Source organism: Gambusia affinis, linkage group LG12 (genome assembly GCF_019740435.1).
Source record: "Gambusia affinis linkage group LG12, SWU_Gaff_1.0, whole genome shotgun sequence".
NCBI classification, from domain to species: Eukaryota; Metazoa; Chordata; class Actinopteri; order Cyprinodontiformes; family Poeciliidae; genus Gambusia; species Gambusia affinis.
The window spans coordinates 27,942,340-27,968,710 of NC_057879.1; the positions used below are offsets into that span (position 1 = coordinate 27,942,340).

General features: G+C 41.7%; 6 gene segments (V, D, J or C); all 6 read right to left on the reverse strand.

Moving 5' to 3' along the window:
• Window positions 1–1,906: 1,906 nt before the first annotated feature.
• LOC122841766 lies at window positions 1,907–3,209 on the reverse strand. The segment is given in 2 exon segments: window positions 1,907–2,400; window positions 2,536–3,209. Coding segments are annotated over 2 exon segments (411 nt in total).
• Window positions 3,210–3,749: 540 nt separating this feature from the next.
• Window positions 3,750–4,410, reverse strand: LOC122841769. The segment is given in 2 exon segments: window positions 3,750–4,116; window positions 4,244–4,410. Coding segments are annotated over 2 exon segments (378 nt in total).
• A 7,101-nt stretch (window positions 4,411–11,511) lies between these two features.
• On the reverse strand, window positions 11,512–12,442 carry LOC122841774. The segment is given in 2 exon segments: window positions 11,512–12,195; window positions 12,276–12,442. Coding segments are annotated over 2 exon segments (366 nt in total).
• A 2,849-nt stretch (window positions 12,443–15,291) lies between these two features.
• Window positions 15,292–16,877, reverse strand: LOC122841765. The segment is given in 2 exon segments: window positions 15,292–16,310; window positions 16,446–16,877. Coding segments are annotated over 2 exon segments (411 nt in total).
• A 91-nt stretch (window positions 16,878–16,968) lies between these two features.
• Window positions 16,969–18,951, reverse strand: LOC122841770. The segment is given in 2 exon segments: window positions 16,969–18,033; window positions 18,161–18,951. Coding segments are annotated over 2 exon segments (378 nt in total).
• Window positions 18,952–25,030: 6,079 nt separating this feature from the next.
• Window positions 25,031–26,289, reverse strand: LOC122841754. The segment is given in 2 exon segments: window positions 25,031–26,050; window positions 26,131–26,289. Coding segments are annotated over 2 exon segments (534 nt in total).
• Window positions 26,290–26,371: the final 82 nt, after the last annotated feature.

Sequence of the window (26,371 nt, forward strand, 5' to 3'; positions counted from 1 at the left end):
AGATCTATACCTCTAGCTCTATAACTCTAGATCTATGACTCTAGATCTGTAATTCTAGATCGTTTCTATTTAGGTCCAAAAATAATAACTTCAGTTTTGTCTCATCCACACATTTATCTGCTCTAAGCATCTGTTCAGTGATTGGATGGGGTCAAAGGTCACCTGGTGACATCATAATGTAGAGCTGTGTGTCATCTGCATAGTTATGGTAGCTGATATTATTTCCTGTTATAACCTGAGCCAGTGGGAGCATATAGATATTGAATAAGAGGGTCCTAGGATTGAACCTTGGGGTACCCCACATGTGACCTTTGACCTGTTTGATGAGAAGTTTCCAATTGAAACAAAGAAATCCCTGTTCTTTATGTAAGATTCAAACCAGTTGATCTCTGGACCGGAGAGTCCGACCCAACTCTCCAGTCCATTCAGTAACATGTCATGGTCAACACTGAGGTCCAACAGAACCAGAACCAGAACCAGAACCAGCACTGTGGTTCTCCCACAGTCTGTATTTATATGGATGTCATTGAACACTTTGACTAGGCCAGTCTCTGTGCTGCGGTAACCATGGAAACCAGACTGGAAGGAGTCAAAGCAGTTGGTTATTATTAGGAAGCTATTTAACTGTTTAAACAGCTTTTTCCATAACTTTACTGATGAATGGGAGGTCAGAGGTCAGAGGTCGGCCTGTAATTCTGCAGTAGTGAAACGATACTAACTGGTCGCCAAATCATAAATAATGTCATTTTGTCCCTAGTGAGCTTGGTTAGAGTAACAAGCCAGTCAACTCTCTGCCGTTGTTTCATGCTAACAGTGATAGAGTTAAAATAACAACCTATATAAATACTAATTATTATATTTAAGGACTGTTGGATTCTATGTCTGTTTCTGGAATAGATGTCTGCAGGAAGTGATGAGTTTGCCAAACTGAGAACTGACCTGGCAGGAAAACACCAAAGGCTAAAGGGTCAAAGGTTGCGACCCCAAGATACAGGAACTGTTTAGATGCCCTCACATGTACTTAAGGCAGGAGATTCATTGTATAGAGAAGATTTATGTGTGTTAGCAGCTGGGTTTTGTTCTCCACCCTTTCAGGACCAACTGGTGGCTAAATGTAAATTAGGGCAAAATAAAGGAGGAGAAGCAAGAGAGGATTCTCAGAGCCAGTTTGGAGACGATGACAATCCGACGCTCCTCTCTGCTCTCCTCACCAGTAAAATCCAATTCATTCGTCTTTCTTCTTCTTTTATTGAGGTTGAACCTGACAAACAGATTAAAACTAGAATCAGAATTTATGTTTCAGAATCAAACATCATTTACTTGTTTATTCATCGTAAGGCTTCATGTTGTTTTCACAGGTCAGAATGATTTATATTTAAATATGGGACATAATTTATCATGAAGCTCAAATAACAGAATAGGTTGAGTTTCATTCTGTCTGTTTTATTGAATCAACTAAATTTCACTGGGATTAAAAATCTCTTTTTCAAGATGAATCTGCCCAACAGCAGCAAAACAGAGAATGCAAATCATAAAACCACAGATACATAAACCCACTTTAAATATGATATGGTAAATAGAAGAGAAATAATGAACACACCAACACAGGTACAGAGGAGACTAACCTGCTAAAACATGATTTAGAAACTGAATAAAAATGGCCTCAAGTACATTAAGAGACCTTGGATTCTGTTTAAACTTTAGGAAAACATAACAAACAAAAAACCATCAGTTTGCATAAAATTTTAGATAAAAAATGCATTTAATTTTAATTATTGGTATTTCTAATAAAGAATCTAAATACCAAGTTTAGCAAAGTTAATTTTGGTAACATGTCTTGAGGTTTAAGTTTTAAGTTTTAAGTTTCTGTCTTATCCAGCAGCTTGTTAGAACCAGCGGACGTCCAGACGCTCATCAGCCTGCAGCTTACAACGGTTCCTCCCATTCACTTAGATCTGCTGGACAAACTGGAGCAGGAGCAGCTTTGTCATGAGGTTCAGTGAGTTTCTACAGAGAAACCTCGGGTTCATGCAGTCTGAGGCCCTCTAGTGGCTGCTGTGGAGTACTGCAGGTTCTTGTCCAGGGTTCTGGTGTTTCCTGTCACTGTGGGCGTCACGGCGCAGTAGTACACAGCAGAGTCTGTCACTGCAGCAGAGGAGATCAGCAGAGTTCCTCGTTTCTGAGTTTTATTGATGTGAGCTGAGAAATCGGAGCGAGTTGGATGGATGGATCCCGACTCTGAAACGTAGAGCAGGAACTCTGGTCTGGATCTCTGCTGCTGTCGGTACCACTGGACATTATAGATAGAACCAGTATATCCGCAGCTCAAACTGGTGGGGCTTCCCTCTGAAGCGACGTGTTCCCTCTGCTCCTGTGTGACGGTGTTCATGGAGCCCAGAGCTGTAAAATGAAAGTTCATGTCAGTCAGTCTGCAGCAGATTCAGGAATCAGGAGGCTCAGAGGCTCTTCCATCCACATGTGGTCGCAGTGAGACTCAGAGAGAAAACCAGAGCTTCTCTCTGCTCTGATACTCACCGATGTAGAGAGAGAAGAGCAGGAGGTAAAGCAACATGTTCCAGGAGTTCAGGTCAGACAGCAGATCTACAGAGATGATCCACTGCAGCAGAAGGAAGACTAACAGACCTTCATCATCATCATCAAGCTGCTTTTAACCCTGCAGAGACAAGCCTTCTCATTGGCTGAGCTCAGCAGTGGTGGGAGGAGCCAGAGAGAAACTGGTTGTTGCTGAAGGTGAGGTTCAGCCAGTGAGGAGATTTCTGACTGAGAAACCAGTTAAAGTTATTGAGTCGGTGCTGCAGAGAACCAGAAACCACTGAGACTGATTATGGTGATGAGGATGAGGTTTCAGCGGCTCTGATGGTCTAAGATCCAGTGAACTGGTGATCCTCCCAGTTTAGGAACCAGTTTGACATCAGATGACTTAGTGTGAAATATCCTCCAGATGAATCCACTGTGGTCATACTGGGATGAAGATGGTCAGAAATGGTCAGAAATGGTCAGAAATGGTCATAAATGGTCAGAAATGGTCAGGCGACTGCGAGGGTGAAACGATGACAACAGTCCCACATCATGCTGCTGCCACCACCAGGCTGAGTTACTGTTCACAATGCAGCTGAGTTTCTGAAGGTTCACCAAATTATGATCCAACCTGCTGAACGACCCACAAACCAGCCGACATGTTCCAGTATGTTCTGGTTCTGGTTCTGGTCAGTGTGTGATCAGGTCAGTTAGAGGTTCAGGGTTCTGCAGATCTGGGTTTTTCTCCTTCTACCATCCAGATTTACTACATGAGTGAATCGGTTTTAGTTTTTCTTCATGCCTAAAATTATTAAACATAAAGATCTACTAAGATTGTAGAATTATAAACAGTGTTCAATCTATGGTAGAAAACTACCAAGGACCAAGTTAGAATAGTAAATATGTTGAGTGAAACAGCAAATGTTTTGTTCTGACTGCTTTAGCTGTAGCCGCTGGGAAAGCAAACTACTGGAGAATCAGAGGATCGTGATGAACCAAGAGCTGCTGCTTCCTGGAGGAGCGTCTGATGAACAGAGCAGCTGCTGAAACTCAACAGTCTCAGGTCTGAATGCTTAGAAACAGGTGGACATGAAGACACGGACCAATCAGCACAAAGGAAACACTGCTAAAGGAAACCAGCCAGAAACTGAAACAGAACCAGAACCAGACTCAATCCTAGGAATTTAAAGAACTAGACAATGATGTGAGGCCCTCTAGTGGCTGCTGTGGAGTACTGCAGGTTTTAGTACAGGGTTCTGGTGTTTCCTGTCACTGTGGGCTGCAGAGCGCAGTAGTACACAGCAGAGTCTGACGGACGGAGATCCTGGATCTTCAGGTTGAAGGATTTCTCGTCTTTATTGAAGTCAGCATCAAATCTGTCATTGTCAAAATCTTGAGCTTTATATTTTGATGATGACAGCTGCTTCAGCATGTACTTTGGGTAGCTGTTTTCTTCTTGTTTGTACCAGAACAATGTGACACTCACACTGCTCTCATAAGTGCATCCCAGAGTCAGTGATTGTCCTGCAGCAGCAACAAGTTCTCCTTCTGTCTGCTTCACTGAGTCTCCTTTACATTCTGGGGAAGAACAGAACATGCAGAGGAAGAGATGGATCAATAAAGATGATTGATTAAAGGAGAACAATCAGCAGCTTTAAAGACTTGTACTCCATGTAGAGGAAACATGTTGATCTTTGTATCTTACCAGAGAAAAGAGCAGCCAGAATAATCCACAGCCAATGTTCCATCTGTCCAACAAGGTTTAAATCAGCAGGAGAAAGCAGCTGATGTTCAACATTCAGTCTGACTGTTGTTCTCTTCACAGCACCACTTCTTATTGACACAATGCTGGAACACAGAGCACCAGGAGAGCGCCGCCTACTCGAGCATGGCGCCCCCTGGTGGAGAGGAGAGGTGCCGTTCACCAGAGAGGAGACGAGGCTGCAGCAGCTGGGCAGTGGACCAGATGCTGAGGAGGAACTGGTTTTACTGGTTTTACTGGATCCTGTTGGCAGAATAGATGATCAGCTGCTGTATTCTCAACAGGTCTCTTCATCCTGGACTGCAGTGAGTTTTTCACAATTAACTTCTAAAAGAAGTGAAAAATGTTGCTAAAGTGGATCACATTGGTGCTTCTTATTCCAGGGATTTCTAGCAAATGAATTGTTGAAGAGTTACTGTTCCTGTTTTAAGAACGATTGTGACGACAGAGGAAACGTGACCCAGAAATGCTGTGACATCTTCCTCAAAATTTCAGTTCTGTAAGCATGGCTTCTTGAATTCACCTGACAGTGGAAATCATTTTGTATTCTGATATGTTTCTGCTGATCAGATAGTTCTTTTTCTCAAATCTGAACATAAAATAAATGTAACACTTTCTTCATTCTCCATTCTTCATCAGCTGAACTCTTGGATCTAAAACATTTTCATAAATACAAAATTGTCATGATCTGTGTTTTTCTCTATGTTTATTTTGCGTCTCCGTGTTGTCCTGTCTCCCCTCGATTGTTCCCAGGTGTGTCTTGTTTCCGTGATTACCCTCAGTGTATTTAACCCCACTGTGTTCTTTGTTCCTCGTCTCATTTGGTGTCGTTTCTGTCAGTCGTCTACTGTCCAGTTGTATACCAGTTGCTACCTGTGTTGATTATTGCACAGGTGTGCGTCAGGCTGGATGCAATAAAAAGCCATTGTGAAATGTGTTTGTTCACACAGCGCCATCTCACAGATGCCAGAAGTTTTCAGGAAGTAGGCCACTGGCCTGTTGACTGCTGATCGACATACAATCAGCAACATAGGAAACAATGCAAGAATCACTATTTTCAAACTGATTTGTTTCTGCCAAGACACTCAAAGAAAGTCCTGTCCTGCTGTGAGTCCATCAGTCTCCCATTCAGATTGGGAATAATGTCCAGAAGAACAGGTCAATGGCTCCAACAGCTGGAGCCATTGACCGTTGCTGGGTTGCAACGTCAACTATGCAAACGCCGCTTCAAATGATCCTCCATGACATGCTGGACATGGAGGGCAGGTGGTTCAGGTGTGTCCATTGGACCATTAGGGAACTGAGAAATGCCAGAGGCACAAACAGCAACAAACTGATCAGGTTATACTTTGAAGGTCTAAATGTCGTTTTCTGCCCAAAAGGTCAAAGAACATGTAACCCTCTGGGTTCCCAGAAAGGTGTGTGTTATTGTTGTTTTAAAAATGACAAGGTTAACAAATTTAATGTATGTAATTTAATATCTTAAAGTAAGATATAATAATTTCCAAGACTTATGGTGGGAGAAAAATAACTTAAAAAGTTAAAAAGAGTAAAGTAAAAAACTGGTTAATATGTGTTGTTAAAATGTGGTGTTCTGTTTCTTTACGAGAGAACAAATATGGTGTAGTTTATATGGAAAGTACACCTCAACACGAGTGTGACAGACAAGGATGCTGTGTGGACAATTGCTATTGGGTAATTGCTATTCTCCTGAAATCTGATTGGCTCGGGGGCGGGACAACAGGAGAGCGAAAGAAGAAGAAGAAGAAGAAGAAGAAGGATTGGGCAGAGCGTGAGGTGAGGACGTCGACGAGGAGACTTGGCGGAGTCCCGCTGGGACTTTGGGTGAGAGTTGTGCAAAAAAAAAAAAGCTTGCTCACCTGTACCGACTAAGGACCGCTGAAGGACCGAGAGCGACGCGTTTCGGTGAGCTGAATCGGAGGGTATTATCTAAGTTTAGAATAGTAAATGATGAATGTATTTGAAAATTGTACTATCTGTGATAATTTCTGAATCAAATGGAAATTGTTTGAATGAAAATGTGTTGTTTAGTATTAGAAAATTGTTCAGGATTTATGTGATAAGGCAAAGATTCAAATCTTTTGAGATGCTGAGTGCAGATGAGCAAAAACTAGGTTTTGTGAAGGTAATCTTTCCTTGAACCAAATTACCGGATTTAAGTTGTTCTGAGATAACGGGAGACGCTCCGAATTTCACAGGTATTTGTGAAGTCTTATTTTATGGTTTTATTTGCCCAGGTGGCCCTAGAGCCCAGAAAACCAGGATGCAGCTGCTTGCTCCTTTGTTCTACCAGAGACCAAAATGGCCTTTGATCTCTGGCGTGAAATCAGGGGAAGTTCTAAGTTTTTCTGAGTGTCTAAGGTAGCTTCTGGTTGGTCAAACAGAGGTACGCCTTAATTGAATACATTAAAAAGGAAGGACACACCTCCACTATAAGAGTGCATCCACAATAATAATAATTCAGATGGCTGCCCTATTCTGCCTTTTTCAGCATCAGCTTTCTCCAAAGACATGTCTTTGCCTTTTCTTTCTCTGTCGTTGTTCTTTCTTAATTCTTTTGTCTCAGATAATGAATCTGTATCTCTGTTGTTCTGCTTTGTTTTGGGAAATAAACTCTGTAACTCTGTGACGTCATCACGCATCGTTGTTTCTTGTCGACTCACGCCGCCTGCTGAGAGGACCCGGGACCATAAGGAAGAGAGAGCCAAGCTTTTTTCCAAAATTAAGCTAACTTGAAATCTCTTTCTTAACAGAACTTACCTTCATCATTTGGGTTGAGGACCCGGGGTGAGTGGAGTCAACAACAGGCCTGCAACGGGGGTGTTAATGACTATTTTGCAGGCCTTTATTTGTTTTCTTCTGTTTGGTGGGCCCACCAATTAAACACTGCCAATTATGGTATGCACAATGTTATTATAATTAAGAACTCATAAGTGTTCCGGAATGTTATAAATAAGTTATTTCCGAACTATTGAGGTGTTTAACACAGAGGGAGAGTCCCTATTTATCAACCTGTAGGTGGATAAAACCTTGTGTACTTTTATTTGTTATTTGTGTTAATATTTGTAAGGGTAACAAAAAGACATTTGGGTCTAAATATGGTTCCCACAGTGATACCTGTGGTATGGTTTAATTTCCATTCTTGAGTTAGTAAATAAATTCTTTATCCTTATAAAGTGTCCTTATTTCTGGGTCAGACATACTCAGTTTCACTGGCAGGACCATGGGGTGTTACCGTTAGCTTTATGGACCCAAAGCGTTAAATCTAGCTTAGATGACAGAAAGTGCTACAAACAAGTTACACACAGATGTCTTCATTGGAGATTCTCCAAAAGAAAACCTTAACTCTGCAGTTATGGCATTTATTGTAGTTGTCAAATCTATAAATATGGCTTCCAGTGCAATGAATGCTGGCAGATGTAGCCCAATCAGTCCATTTGAGTAAACTGGAGATCCAACATCCCCTTTAGGTCCAAAGTGTTGGACCTAAAGCTGTGACTGTCCATTTCTCATACGAACTGAAAAGTCAGTGATCCAAAATAATTTGGCACCTTTTTCCCAGAGTTGCTTCTTCATCTTTATCTGCATTTTGAAGATTCTACAGCTGCAAATTTACAGGATTAAGATTAAATGAACTTCAGTTGGATTATATGGCATTTTATTTCAGACCCAAAACATTCCAAACCACAACTCTGATCAGCAGATTAGTCTTATAAAATCTTAGTAGTTTTCTTTTTATAGATCAGAATGAGTATTAGAAAGAAATAGTTAAAAAATGAAAATTAATAGTTCGGATTCTAAAGTCACTTAATCTCCAGATTAAATATTTTGAATGCAGCAGCATCTCATCATCAGTCAGCAGACAAAACAAAGAGAAGATTCAAACTCAAACTGGCACTTTCAACTTCTTACATGAAAAAATCCAAGAAGAAATAATGAGCTGGTAGTTTTAGAAATCTGAAGTGACAAGATAAAAACTGCAGAAACAGAATCAGAAAGAGCTGCAGAAAATGATCTGAACTGAGGATGTTTCCCAGCTCACCTCTTGAGATTCATCAGATCAACAACCAGCCTGGTCAACAGGACAGATGATCAGAGGAGAACAGTTTGTTCCTCCATCACTAAGACCAGGACTGAAGTATGGGTAGAGTTTCTCCTTGAAGCAGCAGCCAGTAAAGGAGTAGATCAGAGCTGCAGCATCTACATCATAAAAGGAGACCAGACCCTCCTGATAATCCACAAACACCCCCACCTTCTGAGGACCAGGATGGAGACGGACTGAAGGTCCAGCAGCAGCCAAGTACTCATTTCCATTTCTCAACCCAACAGTCCAGAAACCGTCCTGAGGATTCAGGTTGATGTTTCCCTTCCTGTTGATGGATTCTCTGGCCACTCCTAAAGTCCATTTAGTCTTTCCTTTAACCTGAACCTCAAAGTAAAATCTGCCTGAAGAGAAACTCTGCTGTCCTAAAACATTAGGAAACAGAGAAAATCTCTGTGGATTGGGCAGAAGTGTGCAAGTCCAGGCTGCAAGAGCCGGCGTCCTGCAACCTTTAGATATGATACGTCTCTACTTCAAATATTGAGTCAAATAATGAGGTCATTGTCAAGGCTCTGGAGAACTTGAGTTCACTTAGGAGGTGATTCAGCTGTTTAACTGAAGTGTGTTGGACCAGATATCTTAGAGTTGCAGGACACCAGCCCTCGAAGAGCAGGATTGCCAAGAGTACGTATGGAGAACCTTATGCCTGAATGTGGCGTTCCCTACAGTCAGTCCCTGGCGAGCACAGAAGTCCAACAACAGAACAACACTGGTTCAGATCCGGGGGGCCGATCCTCCCAAACACAGCCCTCCCAGGGCTCATTTCTATTCCCCAAGTGAGTGCAGAAGTCCCTCAGTAGAGGAAGGGAGTCCCCAGGAGGGGAACTCTCCAGCACCCCATCCTGGGGACTCCAAGAAGGCGGGGCCTGGCTCCAGAAAGGGGCCCCGGTGACCCTGTCTGGGTGAGGAAACACTGTTTCCAATGGTTCAATTCATCATAAGGGGTCTTTACATTTTCACAAATATCTTTCCATCAAAGCTATGTACTCTCTTTTGTATTCCTAAAATTCAGGAAAATTAATTATTTTGTCAAAGGCAATTCTAAAATGACAATAATTCTTTGGACTCTTAGTTGGCTGGTCTGACTTCTTTTCCCTGTTTTTATAAATCAGTCTTTATCTCTGCGATATGATTGCTATGACTGGCCTTCTGTCTGTACCAATAAAGTGTCTAATATATCATAAAATAACATTTTATCTCATCAGAATTATTTACTGTGATTATTCCAACAGGGAGAGTCTTTCTGTAACCTTTAAACTGGGAGGAGTCTTCCTGTTATCAACTGAAGCTCAGTCTTCTTTCTTCTTTCCTTTCGCTTTTCCTTTAGGCCACGGAGGTCAAACCGTCTCCATGTGACCGTTTCTCCACCTGAGACCCTCTCGTTCACACACGTATTCTGTCCTGATGCATCTAACCTTCACTCCTCTCCATCTCTTGAGATTTTCCTCCACCTGTTCTCTGCTCTCACCACAGATCACAGTGTCATCTGCAAACATCACAGTCCATGGAGATTCCTGTCTAACCTCATCCACCCGTCCATCAGGTGGATCAGGTTACACCTGTTTCCTGTCATCACCACAGCAAACTGGAAAGGCTCAGAGCCGATCCTTGGTGAAGTCCCACTTCCACCTCGCTCTCTTCTGTCCCTCCTACCTCACCACAGTCTTACATACATGACCTTCACCACTCTATCATGTTTCTCTCCTACTCCAGACTTCCTCATGCAGAACCACAGCCCCTCTCTAGAAATCCTGTCATTTCTAGATAAAATAAAACACAACACAGCTCCTCTGACAATCTCTGGACATCTCTATCAACATCCACAAAGCAAAAATTGAATCTATACAACATTTTGTTGATATGAAATGCTACTGCTGCTCACAGACCTCAAACCTCAGTCTGGCTTCACCAACTCTGTACATCTTCCTTGTTCCTGAAAACTGGCACCAGCACACTCCTCCTCCAGCCTCCAGGTGTTTCTTCACTCTCTCTGATCTTATTGAACATTTATACCAACTGCCTTCCATGTTTCATCCTAACTGCTCCTCTCCTTGTTTGGCCTCTTCTGCCTTCATTACCATTTTTCTTCTTAGCTGCTCTTTCACTGTATCCTCACTTCCACTTCCTTATTCCATCAACTGAAGCTAAATTAAACTGACATTTGAACTGCTGATGGGAAAATTCTTTATTTTTAGTTGGAATGAAATAGTGGGATCCACTTTTACAACATGAACAATGTAGTTTTCATGTTGGTTAAGAACAACATGGAAAATAAATGATTAGATTAAAATTTGTATTTCTGAAAGCAATGAGAAGATTCTTCCCAGTTTGCTGCAAATAGGAACAGTGAATAATATCAGCTGTACTCGCCGCTGTTTGAGTCGCATGTTGAGAAAGAAGAAATGAACACAGAGAGAAATTAGTGTTGACTGCAGCTCTGCTGTTCTTCACTCATTTTACTTTCATTTCTGGAAACTGGAACTGAAACGTCCCAGTGTTGCTCCATCTCTCACTCTCACCTGTTAAGTATGTAAATAAATGTATCCTAACCCTCTTACATTGTATTTGCATTTCTTAGCATTACAGAGAAAGCAATATGTATAAAGTTAAAGACAGAGATTAAACCGAGTTAATATTAATAACTTGTCTTATCAGATTGTATTTCTATGGAGGGGATGATCAGACATGTTATTTTAGAAAATAGACTTTCTGACATTTAAAAATAAAGATTTTTCTTCCATTTTTACTTCAATTAAATGAGATGATTAACAAAACACACCTAAAGAGAGATTCTGATGAAAGGGTACAAAAACTCCTCATGGCAGGCTCTGCATGCTGATGCTGTGTGAAACTTTGCATCACTTCATCATGACTCACTACAGTAAATAATCAATAAATCAATGGGGGTATATTTGTTGTATGTTTTATTTGGATTCATGTATCAACCAATTACAGCCAAAACTACATCTGGTGATTAATTTCAGAAAGACTCAAGAAGGAAAAGCTACCAGGTCAATTTCTGTTTGTTGAGACAAAGTCATTTGAAAAGATACGAGTTTCTTTGGGTCACATTTGGTCCAAACTCCTCACCAGCAGGTGGTGCTAAACTTCCTGTGCTTCATCAGGTCCAGAGGACCCCACAGGATTTCGCTCTACTGACTGGATCAAACCTCAGTCAGGTTCAAGAAATGGTAACCTGAACAAATAACTCAATAAAGTTATTTGTGTCAACAAAATAAATATAGAAACGTAATAAATGAATTATCACAGTTTTCTGCTTCCTCAGCAGCTCTGATCTTTACTGCTTCATGTCTGTCTTCAGTCCAGAGACTCAACAACCAGTGGATTAACAGGGAGTGAGGCCCTCTGGTGGCTGCTGTGGAGCACTGCAGGTTTTAATGGTTTAACAGGGAGTGAGGCCCTCTAGTGGCTGCTGTGGAGCACTGCAGGTTTTAGTACAGGGTTCTGGTGTTTCCTGTCACTGTGGGCTGCAGAGCGCAGTAGTACACAGCAGAGTCTGTCACTGCAGCAGAGGAGATCAGCAGCTTTATTTCATTTTTGTCCACTTGGATCTTCAGCCCAGTGGTTCTTTGCAGCCCTACTTCTCCTGAAGGCGAGTGAGAAATGAGAAACTCTGGTGATTTTCCCTGAAGCTGTCGGTACCAGAAGAAATACGTCCCAGAGGAGTCTTTAGGGTGGGACAGAGAAACTGTTCTCCCCTCCACAGCGAACTCTTCCTCCTGAACTGGAACAAGGTCTTTACAGTTCACACCTAAAGGAAGAGACGTTTTCCAGAGTGGCTCAGGTTTTAATTTTTTATCATTATTTTAGTGAAATCGAAGTAAATCTGACCTGTTAGTAGAGAGACGATGAGCAGAAACAGACCATAATAGTCCATGTTGATCAGAGTTAATGTTGGAGAGTTGAACTGAACTGAAGGAGGAAGTTTGAGTTTCTATAGAGATCAGGAACAGATCAGCTCCTCCTCTTCCTCCTCTTCCTCCTCTTCCTCCTCTTCCTCCTCTTCAGCAGACAGTCAGCTCTGCTTCCACTGACAACCTGACCTGGATTTAACCTGGATTTAATTTGGATTTGCTTGTTTTTAACCAGTTAAATTTGGGGCGTGCTCCGGTGGCGTAGAGGTCAGCGCGCCCCACGTTTGGAGGCCCTCAGTCCTTGACGCGGCCCTTGCGGGTTCGAATCCCGGACCCGACAACATTTGCCGCATGTCTTCCCCCCTCTCCTTCCCCCTTCCCTGTCAGCCCACTATGAAAAAGGGGACACTGGAGCCCACAAAAGGGACCCCCTGGTGGGGAAAACAAAACTAAAACAACAACAAAACAACAACAAAAAACAGTTAAATTCATCAGAAAAATATCCCATGTCAGCTGATTTACCCTCTTATGACTGAACTGTTGAGTTAAAGTAGTTTACTATAAACATCTGTGAATCCCTGAGTTTCTTCAGAAAGGCCTTTCTGTTTCATTTGCTATTTTTCTGTACAAAATTATAATCTGAGGATTAATGATGCTGAAACCGATCCGCCATTATACTCTGACATGAATCTAATCAACAAGAAATCATGTAACAAATCTTCTAATCATATTGTAAGGGAATATATAGCCCAGGGGGGGGCAGTCCTGGTCCTGGGGGGTCAGAGTCCTGCAGCTCTTAGAGTCTCTCTGGTCCAACAACCTGGATCTCCTCCTCAGTTCAGTCGGGTTCTCCAGAGTTCTGCTGATGACCTCATGATTGGACTCAGGTGTGTTGAAGTGGAGAAACATCTACAGGTAGCAGGACAACCAGGACTGGATCTATGACCCTAGATCTATACCTCTATATCTATACCTCTAGATCTGTAACTCTAGATCTATACCTCTATATCTATACCTCTAGATCTGTAACTCTAGATCTATACCTCTATATCTATGACTCTAGATCTATACCTCTATATCTATAACTCTATATCTATAACTCTATATCTATACCTCTATATCTGTAACTCTAGATCTATGACTCTAGATCTGTAACTCTACATCTATACCTCTATATCTATACCTCTATATCTATACCTCTAGATCTGTAACTCTAGATCTATACCTCTAGATCTATACCTCTATATCTATACCTCTAGATCTGTAACTCTAGATCTATGACTCTAGATCTGTAACTCTATATCTATACCTCTATATCTATACCTCTAGATCTGTAACTCTAGATCTATACCTCTAGATCTATACCTCTATATCTATACCTCTAGATCTGTAACTCTAGATCTATGACTCTAGATCTGTAACTCTACATCTATACCTCTATATCTATACCTCTATATCTATACCTCTAGATCTGTAACTCTAGATCTATACCTCTAGATCTATACCTCTATATCTATACCTCTAGATCTGTAACTCTAGATCTATGACTCTAGATCTGTAACTCTATATCTATACCTCTATATCTATACCTCTAGATCTGTAACTCTAGATCTATACCTCTATATCTATGACTCTAGATCTGTAATTCTAGATCTGTAATTCTAGATCTGTAATTCTAGATCGTTTCTATTTAGGTCCAAAAATAATAACTTCAGTTTTGTCTCATCCACACATTTATCTGTTCTAAGCATCTGTTCAGTGATTGGATGGGGTCAAAGGTCACCTGGTGACATCATAATGTAGAGCTGTGTGTCATCTGCATAGTTATGGTAGCTGATATTATTTCCTGTTATAACCTGAGCCAGTGGGAGCATATAGATATTGAATAAGAGGGTCCTAGGATTGAACCTTGGGGTACCCCACATGTGACCTTTGACCTGTTTGATGAGAAGTTTCCAATTGAAACAAAGAAATCCCTGTTCTTTATGTAAGATTCAAACCAGTTGATCTCTGGACCGGAGAGTCCGACCCAACTCTCCAGTCCATTCAGTAACATGTCATGGTCAACACTGAGGTCCAACAGAACCAGAACCAGAACCAGAACCAGCACTGTGGTTCTCCCACAGTCTGTATTTATATGGATGTCATTGAACACTTTGACTAGGCCAGTCTCTGTGCTGCGGTAACCATGGAAACCAGACTGGAAGGAGTCAAAGCAGTTGGTTATTATTAGGAAGCTATTTAACTGTTTAAACAGCTTTTTCCATAACTTTACTGATGAATGGGAGGTCAGAGGTCAGAGGTCGGCCTGTAATTCTGCAGTAGTGAAACGATACTAACTGGTCGCCAAATCATAAATAATGTCATTTTGTCCCTAGTGAGCTTGGTTAGAGTAACAAGCCAGTCAACTCTCTGCCGTTGTTTCATGCTAACAGTGATAGAGTTAAAATAACAACCTATATAAATACTAATTATTATATTTAAGGACTGTTGGATTCTATGTCTGTTTCTGGAATAGATGTCTGCAGGAAGTGATGAGTTTGCCAAACTGAGAACTGACCTGGCAGGAAAACACCAAAGGCTAAAGGGTCAAAGGTTGCGACCCCAAGATACAGGAACTGTTTAGATGCCCTCACATGTACTTAAGGCAGGAGATTCATTGTATAGAGAAGATTTATGACTGTGTGTTAGCAGCTGGGTTTTGTTCTCCACCCTTTCAGGACCAACTGGTGGCTAAATGTAAATTAGGGCAAAATAAAGGAGGAGAAGCAAGAGAGGATTCTCAGAGCCAGTTTGGAGACGATGACAATCCGACGCTCCTCTCTGCTCTCCTCACCAGTAAAATCCAATTCATTCGTCTTTCTTCTTCTTTTATTGAGGTTGAACCTGACAAACAGATTAAAACTAGAATCAGAATTTATGTTTCAGAATCAAACATCATTTACTTGTTTATTCATCGTAAGGCTTCATGTTGTTTTCACAGGTCAGAATGATTTATATTTAAATATGGGACATAATTTATCATGAAGCTCAAATAACAGAATAGGTTGAGTTTCATTCTGTCTGTTTTATTGAATCAACTAAATTTCACTGGGATTAAAAATCTCTTTTTCAAGATGAATCTGCCCAACAGCAGCAAAACAGAGAATGCAAATCATAAAACCACAGATACATAAACCCACTTTAAATATGATATGGTAAATAGAAGAGAAATAATGAACACACCAACACAGGTACAGAGGAGACTAACCTGCTAAAACATGATTTAGAAACTGAATAAAAATGGCCTCAAGTACATTAAGAGACCTTGGATTCTGTTTAAACTTTAGGAAAACATAACAAACAAAAAACCATCAGTTTGCATAAAATTTTAGATAAAAAATGCATTTAATTTTAATTATTGGTATTTCTAATAAAGAATCTAAATACCAAGTTTAGCAAAGTTAATTTTGGTAACATGTCTTGAGGTTTAAGTTTCTGTCTTAATCCAGCAGCTTGTGGGAACCAGCGGACGTCCAGACGCTCATCAGCCTGCAGCTTACAACGGTTCCTCCCATTCACTTAGATCTGCTGGACAAACTGGAGCAGGAGCAGCTTTGTCATGAGGTTCAGTGAGTTTCTACAGAGAAACCTCGGGTTCATGCAGTCTGAGGCCCTCTAGTGGCTGCTGTGGAGTACTGCAGGTTCTTGTCCAGGGTTCTGGTGTTTCCTGTCACTGTGGGCGTCACGGCGCAGTAGTACACAGCAGAGTCTGTCACTGCAGCAGAGGAGATCAGCAGAGTTCCTCGTTTCTGAGTTTTATTGATGTGAGCTGAGAAATCGGAGCGAGTTGGATGGATGGATCCCGACTCTGAAACGTAGAGCAGGAACTCTGGTCTGGATCTCTGCTGCTGTCGGTACCACTGGACATTATAGATAGAACCAGTATATCCGCAGCTCAAACTGGTGGGGCTTCCCTCTGAAGCGACGTGTTCCCTCTGCTCCTGTGTGACGGTGTTCATGGAGCCCAGAGCTGTAAAATGAAAGTTCATGTCAGTCAGTCTGCAGCAGATTCAGGAATCAGGAGGCTCAGAGGCTCTTCCATCCACATGTGGTCGCAGTGAGACTCAGAGAGAAAACCAGAGCTTCTCTCTGCTCTGATACTCACCGATGTAGAGAGAGAAGAGCAGGAGGTAAAGCAACATGTTCCAGGAGTTCAGGTCAGACAGCAGATCTACAGAGATGATCCACTGCAGCAGAAGGAAGACTAACAGACCTTCATCATCATCATCAAGCTGCTTTTAACCCTGCAGAGACAAGCCTTCTCATTGGCTGAGCTCAGCAGTGGTGGGAGGAGCCAGAGAGAAACTGGTTGTTGCTGAAGGTGAGGTTCAGCCAGTGAGGAGATTTCTGACTGAGAAACCAGTTAAAGTTATTGAGTCGGTGCTGCAGAGAACCAGAAACCACTGAGACTGATTATGGTGATGAGGATGAGGTTTCAGCGGCTCTGATGGTCTAAGATCCAGTGAACTGGTGATCCTCCCAGTTTAGGAACCAGTTTGACATCAGATGACTTAGTGTGAAATATCCTCCAGATGAATCCACTGTGGTCATACTGGGATGAAGATGGTCAGAAATGGTCAGAAATGGTCAGAAATGGTCAGAAATGGTCAGAAATGGTCAGGCGACTGCGAGGGTGAAACGATGACAACAGTCCCACATCATGCTGCTGCCACCACCAGGCTGAGTTACTGTTCACAATGCAGCTGAGTTTCTGAAGGTTCACCAAATTATGATCCAACCTGCTGAACGACCCACAAACCAGCCGACATGTTCCAGTATGTTCTGGTTCTGGTTCTGGTCAGTGTGTGATCAGGTCAGTTAGAGGTTCAGGGTTCTGCAGATCTGGGTTTGAGGTTTTTCTCCTTCTACCATCCAGATTTACTACATGAGTGAATCGGTTTTAGTTTTTCTTCATGCCTAAAATTATTAAACATAAAGATCTACTAAGATTGTAGAATTATAAACAGTGTTCAATCTATGGTAGAAAACTACCAAGGACCAAGTTAGAATAGTAAATATGTTGAGTGAAACAGCAAATGTTTTGTTCTGACTGCTTTAGCTGTAGCCGCTGGGAAAGCAAACTACTGGAGAATCAGAGGATCGTGATGAACCAAGAGCTGCTGCTTCCTGGAGGAGCGTCTGATGAACAGAGCAGCTGCTGAAACTCAACAGTCTCAGGTCTGAATGCTTAGAAACAGGTGGACATGAAGACACGGACCAATCAGCACAAAGGAAACACTGCTAAAGGAAACCAGCCAGAAACTGACACAGAACCAGAACCAGACTCAATCCTAGGAATTTAAAGAACTAGACAATGATGTGAGGCCCTCTAGTGGCTGCTGTGGAGTACTGCAGGTTTTAGTACAGGGTTCTGGTGTTTCCTGTCACTGTGGGCTGCAGAGCGCAGTAGTACACAGCAGAGTCTGACGGACGGAGATCCTGGATCTTCAGGTTGAAGGATTTCTCGTCTTTATTGAAGTCAGCATCAAATCTGTCATTGTCAAAATCTTGAGCTTTATATTTTGATGATGACAGCTGCTTCAGCATGTACTTTGGGTAGCTGTTTTCTTCTTGCTTGTACCAGAACAATGTGACACTCACACTGCTCTCATAAGTGCATCCCAGAGTCAGTGATTGTCCTGCAGCAGCAACAAGTTCTCCTTCTGTCTGCTTCACTGAGTCTCCTTTACATTCTGGGGAAGAACAGAACATGCAGAGGAAGAGATGGATCAATAAAGATGATTGATTAAAGGAGAACAATCAGCAGCTTTAAAGACTTGTACTCCATGTAGAGGAAACATGTTGATCTTTGTATCTTACCAGAGAAAAGAGCAGCCAGAATAATCCACAGCCAATGTTCCATCTGTCCAACAAGGTTTAAATCAGCAGGAGAAAGCAGCTGATGTTCAACATTCAGTCTGACTGTTGTTCTCTTCACAGCACCACTTCTTATTGACACAATGCTGGAACACAGAGCACCAGGAGAGCGCCGCCTACTGGAGCATGGCGCCCCCTGGTGGAGAGGAGAGGTGCCGTTCACCAGAGAGGAGACGAGGCTGCAGCAGCTGGGCAGTGGACCAGATGCTGAGGAGGAACTGGTTTTACTGGTTTTACTGGATCCTGTTGGCAGAATAGATGATCAGCTGCTGTATTCTCAACAGGTCTCTTCATCCTGGACTGCAGTGAGTTTTTCACAATTAACTTCTAAAAGAAGTGAAAAATGTTGCTAAAGTGGATCACATTGGTGCTTCTTATTCCAGGGATTTCTAGCAAATGAATTGTTGAAGAGTTACTGTTCCTGTTTTAAGAACGATTGTGACGACAGAGGAAACGTGACCCAGAAATGCTGTGACATCTTCCTCAAAATTTCAGTTCTGTAAGCATGGCTTCTTGAATTCACCTGACAGTGGAAATCATTTTGTATTCTGATATGTTTCTGCTGATCAGATAGTTCTTTTTCTCAAATCTGAACATAAAATAAATGTAACACTTTCTTCATTCTCCATTCTTCATCAGCTGAACTCTTGGATCTAAAACATTTTCATAAATACAAAATTGTCATGATCTGTGTTTTTCTATGTTTATTTTGCCTCCGTGTTGTCCTGTCTCCCTCGATTGTTCCCAGGTGTGTCTTGTTTCCGTGATTACCCTCAGTGTATTTAACCCCACTGTGTTCTTTGTTCCTCGTCTCATTTGGTGTCGTTTCTGTCAGTCGTCTACTGTCCAGTTGTATACCAGTTGCTACCTGTGTTGATTATTGCACAGGTGTGCGTCAGGCTGGATGCAATAAAAAGCCATTGTGAAATGTGTTTGTTCACACAGCGCCATCTCACAGATGCCAGAAGTTTTCAGGAAGTAGGCCACTGGCCTGTTGACTGCTGATCGACATACAATCAGCAACATAGGAAACAATGCAAGAATCACTATTTTCAAACTGATTTGTTTCTGCCAAGACACTCAAAGAAAGTCCTGTCCTGCTGTGAGTCCATCAGTCTCCCATTCAGATTGGGAATAATGTCCAGAAGAACAGGTCAATGGCTCCAACAGCTGGAGCCATTGACCGTTGCTGGGTTGCAACGTCAACTATGCAAACGCCGCTTCAAATGATCCTCCATGACATGCTGGACATGGAGGGCAGGTGGTTCAGGTGTGTCCATTGGACCATTAGGGAACTGAGAAATGCCAGAGGCACAAACAGCAACAAACTGATCAGGTTATACTTTGAAGGTCTAAATGTCGTTTTCTGCCCAAAAGGTCAAAGAACAAGTAACCCTCTGGGTTCCCAGAAAGGTGTGTGTTATTGTTGTTTTAAAAATGACAAGGTTAACAAATTTAATGTATGTAATTTAATATCTTAAAGTAAGATATAATAATTTCCAAGACTTATGGTGGGAGAAAAATAACTTAAAAAGTTAAAAAGAGTAAAGTAAAAAACTGGTTAATATGTGTTGTTAAAATGTGGTGTTCTGTTTCTTTACGAGAGAACAAATATGGTGTAGTTTATATGGAAAGTACACCTCAACACGAGGTGTGACAGACAAGGATGCTGTGTGGACAATTGCTATTGGGTAATTGCTATTCTCCTGAAATCTGATTGGCTCGGGGGCGGGACAACAGGAGAGCGAAAGAAGAAGAAGAAGAAGAAGAAGGATTGGGGAGAGCGTGAGGTGAGGACGTCGACGAGGAGACTTGGCGGAGTCCCGCTGGGACTTTGGGTGAGAGTTGTGCAAAAAAAAAAAAGCTTGCTCACCTGTACCGACTAAGGACCGCTGAAGGACCGAGAGCGACGCGTTTCGGTGAGCTGAATCGGAGGGTATTATCTAAGTTTAGAATAGTAAATGATGAATGTATTTGAAAATTGTACTATCTGTGATAATTTCTGAATCAAATGGAAATTGTTTGAATGAAAATGTGTTGTTTAGTATTAGAAAATTGTTCAGGATTTATGTGATAAGGCAAAGATTCAAATCTTTTGAGATGCTGAGTGCAGATGAGCAAAAACTAGGTTTTGTGAAGGTAATCTTTCCTTGAACCAAATTACCGGATTTAAGTTGTTCTGAGATAACGGGAGACGCTCCGAATTTCACAGGTATTTGTGAAGTCTTATTTTATGGTTTTATTTGCCCAGGTGGCCCTAGAGCCCAGAAAACCAGGATGCAGCTGCTTGCTCCTTTGTTCTACCAGAGACCAAAATGGCCTTTGATCTCTGGCGTGAAATCAGGGGAAGTTCTAAGTTTTTCTGAGTGTCTAAGGTAGCTTCTGGTTGGTCAAACAGAGGTACGCCTTAATTGAATACATTAAAAAGGAAGGACACACCACCACTATGAGAGTGCATCCACAATAATAATAATTCAGATGGCTGCCCTATTCTGCCTTTTTCAGCATCAGCTTTCTCCAAAGACATGTCTTTGCCTTTTCTTTCTCTGTCATTGTTCTTTCTTAATTCTTTTGTCTCAGATAATGAATCTGTATCTCTGTTGTTCTGCTTTGTTTTGGGAAATAAACTCTGTAACTCTGTGACGTCATCACGCATCGTTGTTTCTTGTCGACTCACGCCGCCTGCTGAGAGGACCCGGGACCATAAGGAAGAGAGAGCCAAGCTTTTTTCCAAAATTAAGCTAACTTGAAATCTCTTTCTTAACAGAACTTACCTTCATCATTTGGGTTGAGGACCCGGGGTGAGTGGCGTCAACAACAGGCCTGCAACGGGGGTGTTAATGACTATTTTGCAGGCCTTTATTTGTTTTCTAATTGGTGGGCCCACCAATTAAACACTGCCAATTATGGTATGCACAATGTTATTATAATTAAGAACTCATAAGTGTTCCGGAATGTTATAAATAAGTTATTTCCGAACTATTGAGGTGTTTAACACAGAGGGAGAGTCCCTATTTATCAACCTGTAGGTGGATAAAACCTTGTGTACTTTTATTTGTTATTTGTGTTAATATTTGTAAGGGTAACAAAAAGACATTTGGGTCTAAATATGGTTCCCACAGTGATACCTGTGGTATGGTTTAATTTCCATTCTTGAGTTAGTAAATAAATTCTTTATCCTTATAAAGTGTCCTTATTTCTGGGTCAGACATACTCAGTTTCACTGGCAGGACCATGGGGTGTTACCGTTAGCTTTATGGACCCAAAGCGTTAAATCTAGCTTAGATGACAGAAAGTGCTACAAACAAGTTACACACAGATGTCTTCATTGGAGATTCTCCAAAAGAAAACCTTAACTCTGCAGTTATGGCATTTATTGTAGTTGTCAAATCTATAAATATGGCTTCCAGTGCAATGAATGCTGGCAGATGTAGCCCAATCAGTCCATTTGAGTAAACTGGAGATCCAACATCCCCTTTAGGTCCAAAGTGTTGGACCTAAAGCTGTGACTGTCCATTTGTCATACGAACTGAAAAGTCAGTGATCCAAAATAATTTGGCACCTTTTTCCCAGAGTTGCTTCTTCATCTTGATCTGCATTTTGAAGATTCTACAGCTGCAAATTTACAGGATTAAGATTAAATGAACTTCAGTTGGATTATATGGCATTTTATTTCAGACCCAAAACATTCCAAACCACAACTCTGATCAGCAGATTAGTCTTATAAAATCTTAGTAGTTTTCTTTTTATAGATCAGAATGAGTATTAGAAAGAAATAGTTAAAAAATGAAAATTAATAGTTCGGATTCTAAAGTCACTTAATCTCCAGATTAAATATTTTGAATGCAGCAGCATCTCATCATCAGTCAGCAGACAAAACAAAGAGAAGATTCAAACTCAAACTGGCACTTTCAACTTCTTACATGAAAAATCCAAGAAGAAATAATGAGCTGGTAGTTTTAGAAATCTGAAGTGACAAGATAAAAACTGCAGAAACAGAATCAGAAAGAGCTGCAGAAAATGATCTGAACTGAGGATGTTTCCCAGCTCACCTCTTGAGATTCATCAGATCAACAACCAGCCTGGTCAACAGGACAGATGATCAGAGGAGAACAGTTTGTTCCTCCATCACTAAGACCAGGACTGAAGTATGGGTAGAGTTTCTCCTTGAAGCAGCAGCCAGTAAAGGAGTAGATCAGAGCTGCAGCATCTACATCATAAAAGGAGACCAGACCCTCCTGATAATCCACAAACACCCCCACCTTCTGAGGACCAGGATGGAGACGGACTGAAGGTCCAGCAGCAGCCAAGTACTCATTTCCATTTCTCAACCCAACAGTCCAGAAACCGTCCTGAGGATTCAGGTTGATGTTTCCCTTCCTGTTGATGGATTCTCTGGCCACTCCTAAAGTCCATTTAGTCTTTCCTTTAACCTGAACCTCAAAGTAAAATCTGCCTGAAGAGAAACTCTGCTGTCCTAAAACATTAGGAAACAGAGAAAATCTCTGTGGATTGGGCAGAAGTGTGCAAGTCCAGGCTGCAAGAGCCAAGGCCCTGCAACCTTTAGATATGATACGTCTCTACTTCAAATATTGAGTCAAATAATGAGGTCATTCTCAAGGCTCTGGAGAACTTGAGTTCACTTAGGAGGTGATTCGGCTGTTTAACTGAAGTGTGTTGGACCAGATATCTTAGAGTTGCAGGACACCAGCCCTCGAAGAGCAGGATTGCCAAGAGTACGTATGGAGAACCTTATGCCTGAATGTGGCGTTCCCTACAGTCAGTCCCTGGCGAGCACAGAAGTCCAACAACAGAACAACACTGGTTCAGATCCGGGGGGCCGATCCTCCCAAACACAGCCCTCCCAGGGCTCATTTCTATTCCCCAAGTGAGTGCAGAAGTCCCTCAGTAGAGGAAGGGAGTCCCCAGGAGGGGAACTCTCCAGCACCCCATCCTGGGGACTCCAAGAAGGCGGGGCCTGGCTCCAGAAAGGGGCCCCGGTGACCCTGTCTGGGTGAGGAAACACTGTTTCCAATGGTTCAATTCATCATAAGGGGTCTTTACATTTTCACAAATATCTTTCCATCAAAGCTATGTACTCTCTTTTGTATTCCTAAAATTCAGGAAAATTAATTATTTTGTCAAAGGCAATTCTAAAATGACAATAATTCTTTGGACTCTTAGTTGGCTGGTCTGACTTCTTTTCCCTGTTTTTATAAATCAGTCTTTATCTCTGCGATATGATTGCTATGACTGGCCTTCTGTCTGTACCAATAAAGTGTCTAATATATCATAAAATAACATTTTATCTCATCAGAATTATTTACTGTGATTATTCCAACAGGGAGAGTCTTTCTGTAACCTTTAAACTGGGAGGAGTCTTCCTGTTATCAACTGAAGCTCAGTCTTCTTTCTTCTTTTCCTTTCGGCTTTTCCCTTTAGGCCACGGAGGTCAAACCGTCTCCATGTGACCGTTTCTCCACCTGAGACCCTCTCGTTCACACACGTATTCTGTCCTGATGCATCTAACCTTCACTCCTCTCCATCTCTTGAGATTTTCCTCCACCTGTTCTCTGCTCTCACCACAGATCACAGTGTCATCTGCAAACATCACAGTCCATGGAGATTCCTGTCTAACCTCATCCACCCGTCCATCAGGTGGATCAGGTTACACCTGTTTCCTGTCATCACCACAGCAAACTGGAAAGGCTCAGAGCCGATCCTTGGTGAAGTCCCACTTCCACCTCGCTCTCCTCTGTCCCTCCTACAGCACACCTCACCACAGTCTTACATACATGACCTTCACCACTCTATCATGTTTCTCTCCTACTCCAGACTTCCTCATGCAGAACCACAGCCCCTCTCTAGAAATCCTGTCATTTCTAGATAAAATAAAACACAACACAGCTCCTCTGACAATCTCTGGACATCTCTATCAACATCCACAAAGCAAAAATTGAATCTATACAACATTTTGTTGATATGAAATGCTACTGCTGCTCACAGACCTCAAACCTCAGTCTGGCTTCACCAACTCTGTACATCTTCCTTGTTCCTGAAAACTGGCACCAGCACACTCCTCCTCCAGCCTCCAGGTGTTTCTTCACTCTCTCTGATCTTATTGAACAGGTTCCCATTTATACCAACTGCCTTCCATGTTTCATCCTAACTGCTCCTCTCCTTGTTTGGCCTCTTCTGCCTTCATTACCATTTTTCTTCTTAGCTGCTCTTTCACTGTATCCTCACTTCCACTTCCTTATTCCATCAACTGAAGCTAAATTAAACTGACATTTGAACTGCTGATGGGAAAATTCTTTATTTTTAGTTGGAATGAAATAGTGGGATCCACTTTTACAACATGAACAATGTAGTTTTCATGTTGGTTAAGAACAACATGGAAAATAAATGATTAGATTAAAATTTGTATTTCTGAAAGCAATGAGAAGATTCTTCCCAGTTTGCTGCAAATAGGAACAGTGAATAATATCAGCTGTACTCGCCGCTGTTTGAGTCGCATGTTGAGAAAGAAGAAATGAACACAGAGAGAAATTAGTGTTGACTGCAGCTCTGCTGTTCTTCACTCATTTTACTTTCATTTCTGGAAACTGGAACTGAAACGTCCCAGTGTTGCTCCATCTCTCACTCTCACCTGTTAAGTATGTAAATAAATGTATCCTAACCCTCTTACATTGTATTTGCATTTCTTAGCATTACAGAGAAAGCAATATGTATAAAGTTAAAGACAGAGATTAAACCGAGTTAATATTAATAACTTGTCTTATCAGATTGTATTTCTATGGAGGGGATGATCAGACATGTTATTTTAGAAAATAGACTTTCTGACATTTAAAAATAAAGATTTTTCTTCCATTTTTACTTCAATTAAATGAGATGATTAACAAAACACACCTAAAGAGAGCTGCTGATGAAAGGGGACAAATCCTCCTCTTGGCAGGCTCTGCATGCTGATGCTGTGTGAAACTTTGCATCACTTCATCATGACTCACTACAGTAAATAATCAATAAATCAATGGGGGTATATTTGTTGTATGTTTTATTTGGATTCATGTATCAACCAATTACAGCCAAAACTACATCTGGTGATTAATTTCAGAAAGACTCAAGAAGGAAAAGCTACCAGGTCAATTTCTGTTTGTTGAGACAAAGATACGAGTTTCTTTGGGTCACATTTGGTCCAAACTCCTCACCAGCAGGTGGTGCTAAACTTCCTGTGCTTCATCAGGTCCAGAGGACCCCACAGGATTTCGCTCTACTGACTGGATCAAACCTCAGTCAGGTTCAAGAAATGGTAACCTGAACAAATAACTCAATAAAGTTATTTGTGTCAACAAAATAAATATAGAAACGTAATAAATGAATTATCACAGTTTTCTGCTTCCTCAGCAGCTCTGATCTTTACTGCTTCATGTCTGTCTTCAGTCCAGAGACTCAACAACCAGTGGATTAACAGAGAGTGAGGCCCTCTGGTGGCTGCTGTGGAGTACTGCAGGTTTTTGTACAGGGTTCTGGTGTTTCCTGTCACTGTGGGCTGCAGAGCGCAGTAGTACACAGCAGAGTCTGTCACTGCAGCAGAGGAGATCAGCAGCTTTATTTCATTTTTGTCCACTTGGATCTTCAGCCCAGTGGTTCTTTGCAGCCCTACTTCTCCTGAAGGCGAGTGAGAAATGAGAAACTCTGGTGATTTTCCCTGAAGCTGTCGGTACCAGAAGAAGTACGTCCCAGAGGAGTCTTTAGGGTGGGACAGAGAAACTGTTCTCCCCTCCACAGCGAACTCTTCCTCCTGAACTGGAACAAGGTCTTTACAGTTCACACCTAAAGGAAGAGACGTTTTCCAGAGTGGCTCAGGTTTTAATTTTTTATCATTATTTTAGTGAAATCAAAGTAAATCTGACCTGTTAGTAGAGAGACGATGAGCAGAAACAGACCATAATAGTCCATGTTGATCAGAGTTAATGTTGGAGAGTTGAACTGAACTGAAGGAGGAAGTTTGAGTTTCTATAGAGATCAGGAACAGATCAGCTCCTCCTCTTCCTCCTCTTCCTCCTCTTCCTCCTCTTCCTCCTCCTCTTCCTCCTCCTCTTCCTTCGTTGGATTATGGGATGTTTTTACTGAATAGTTAGACTTTGCTGTCAT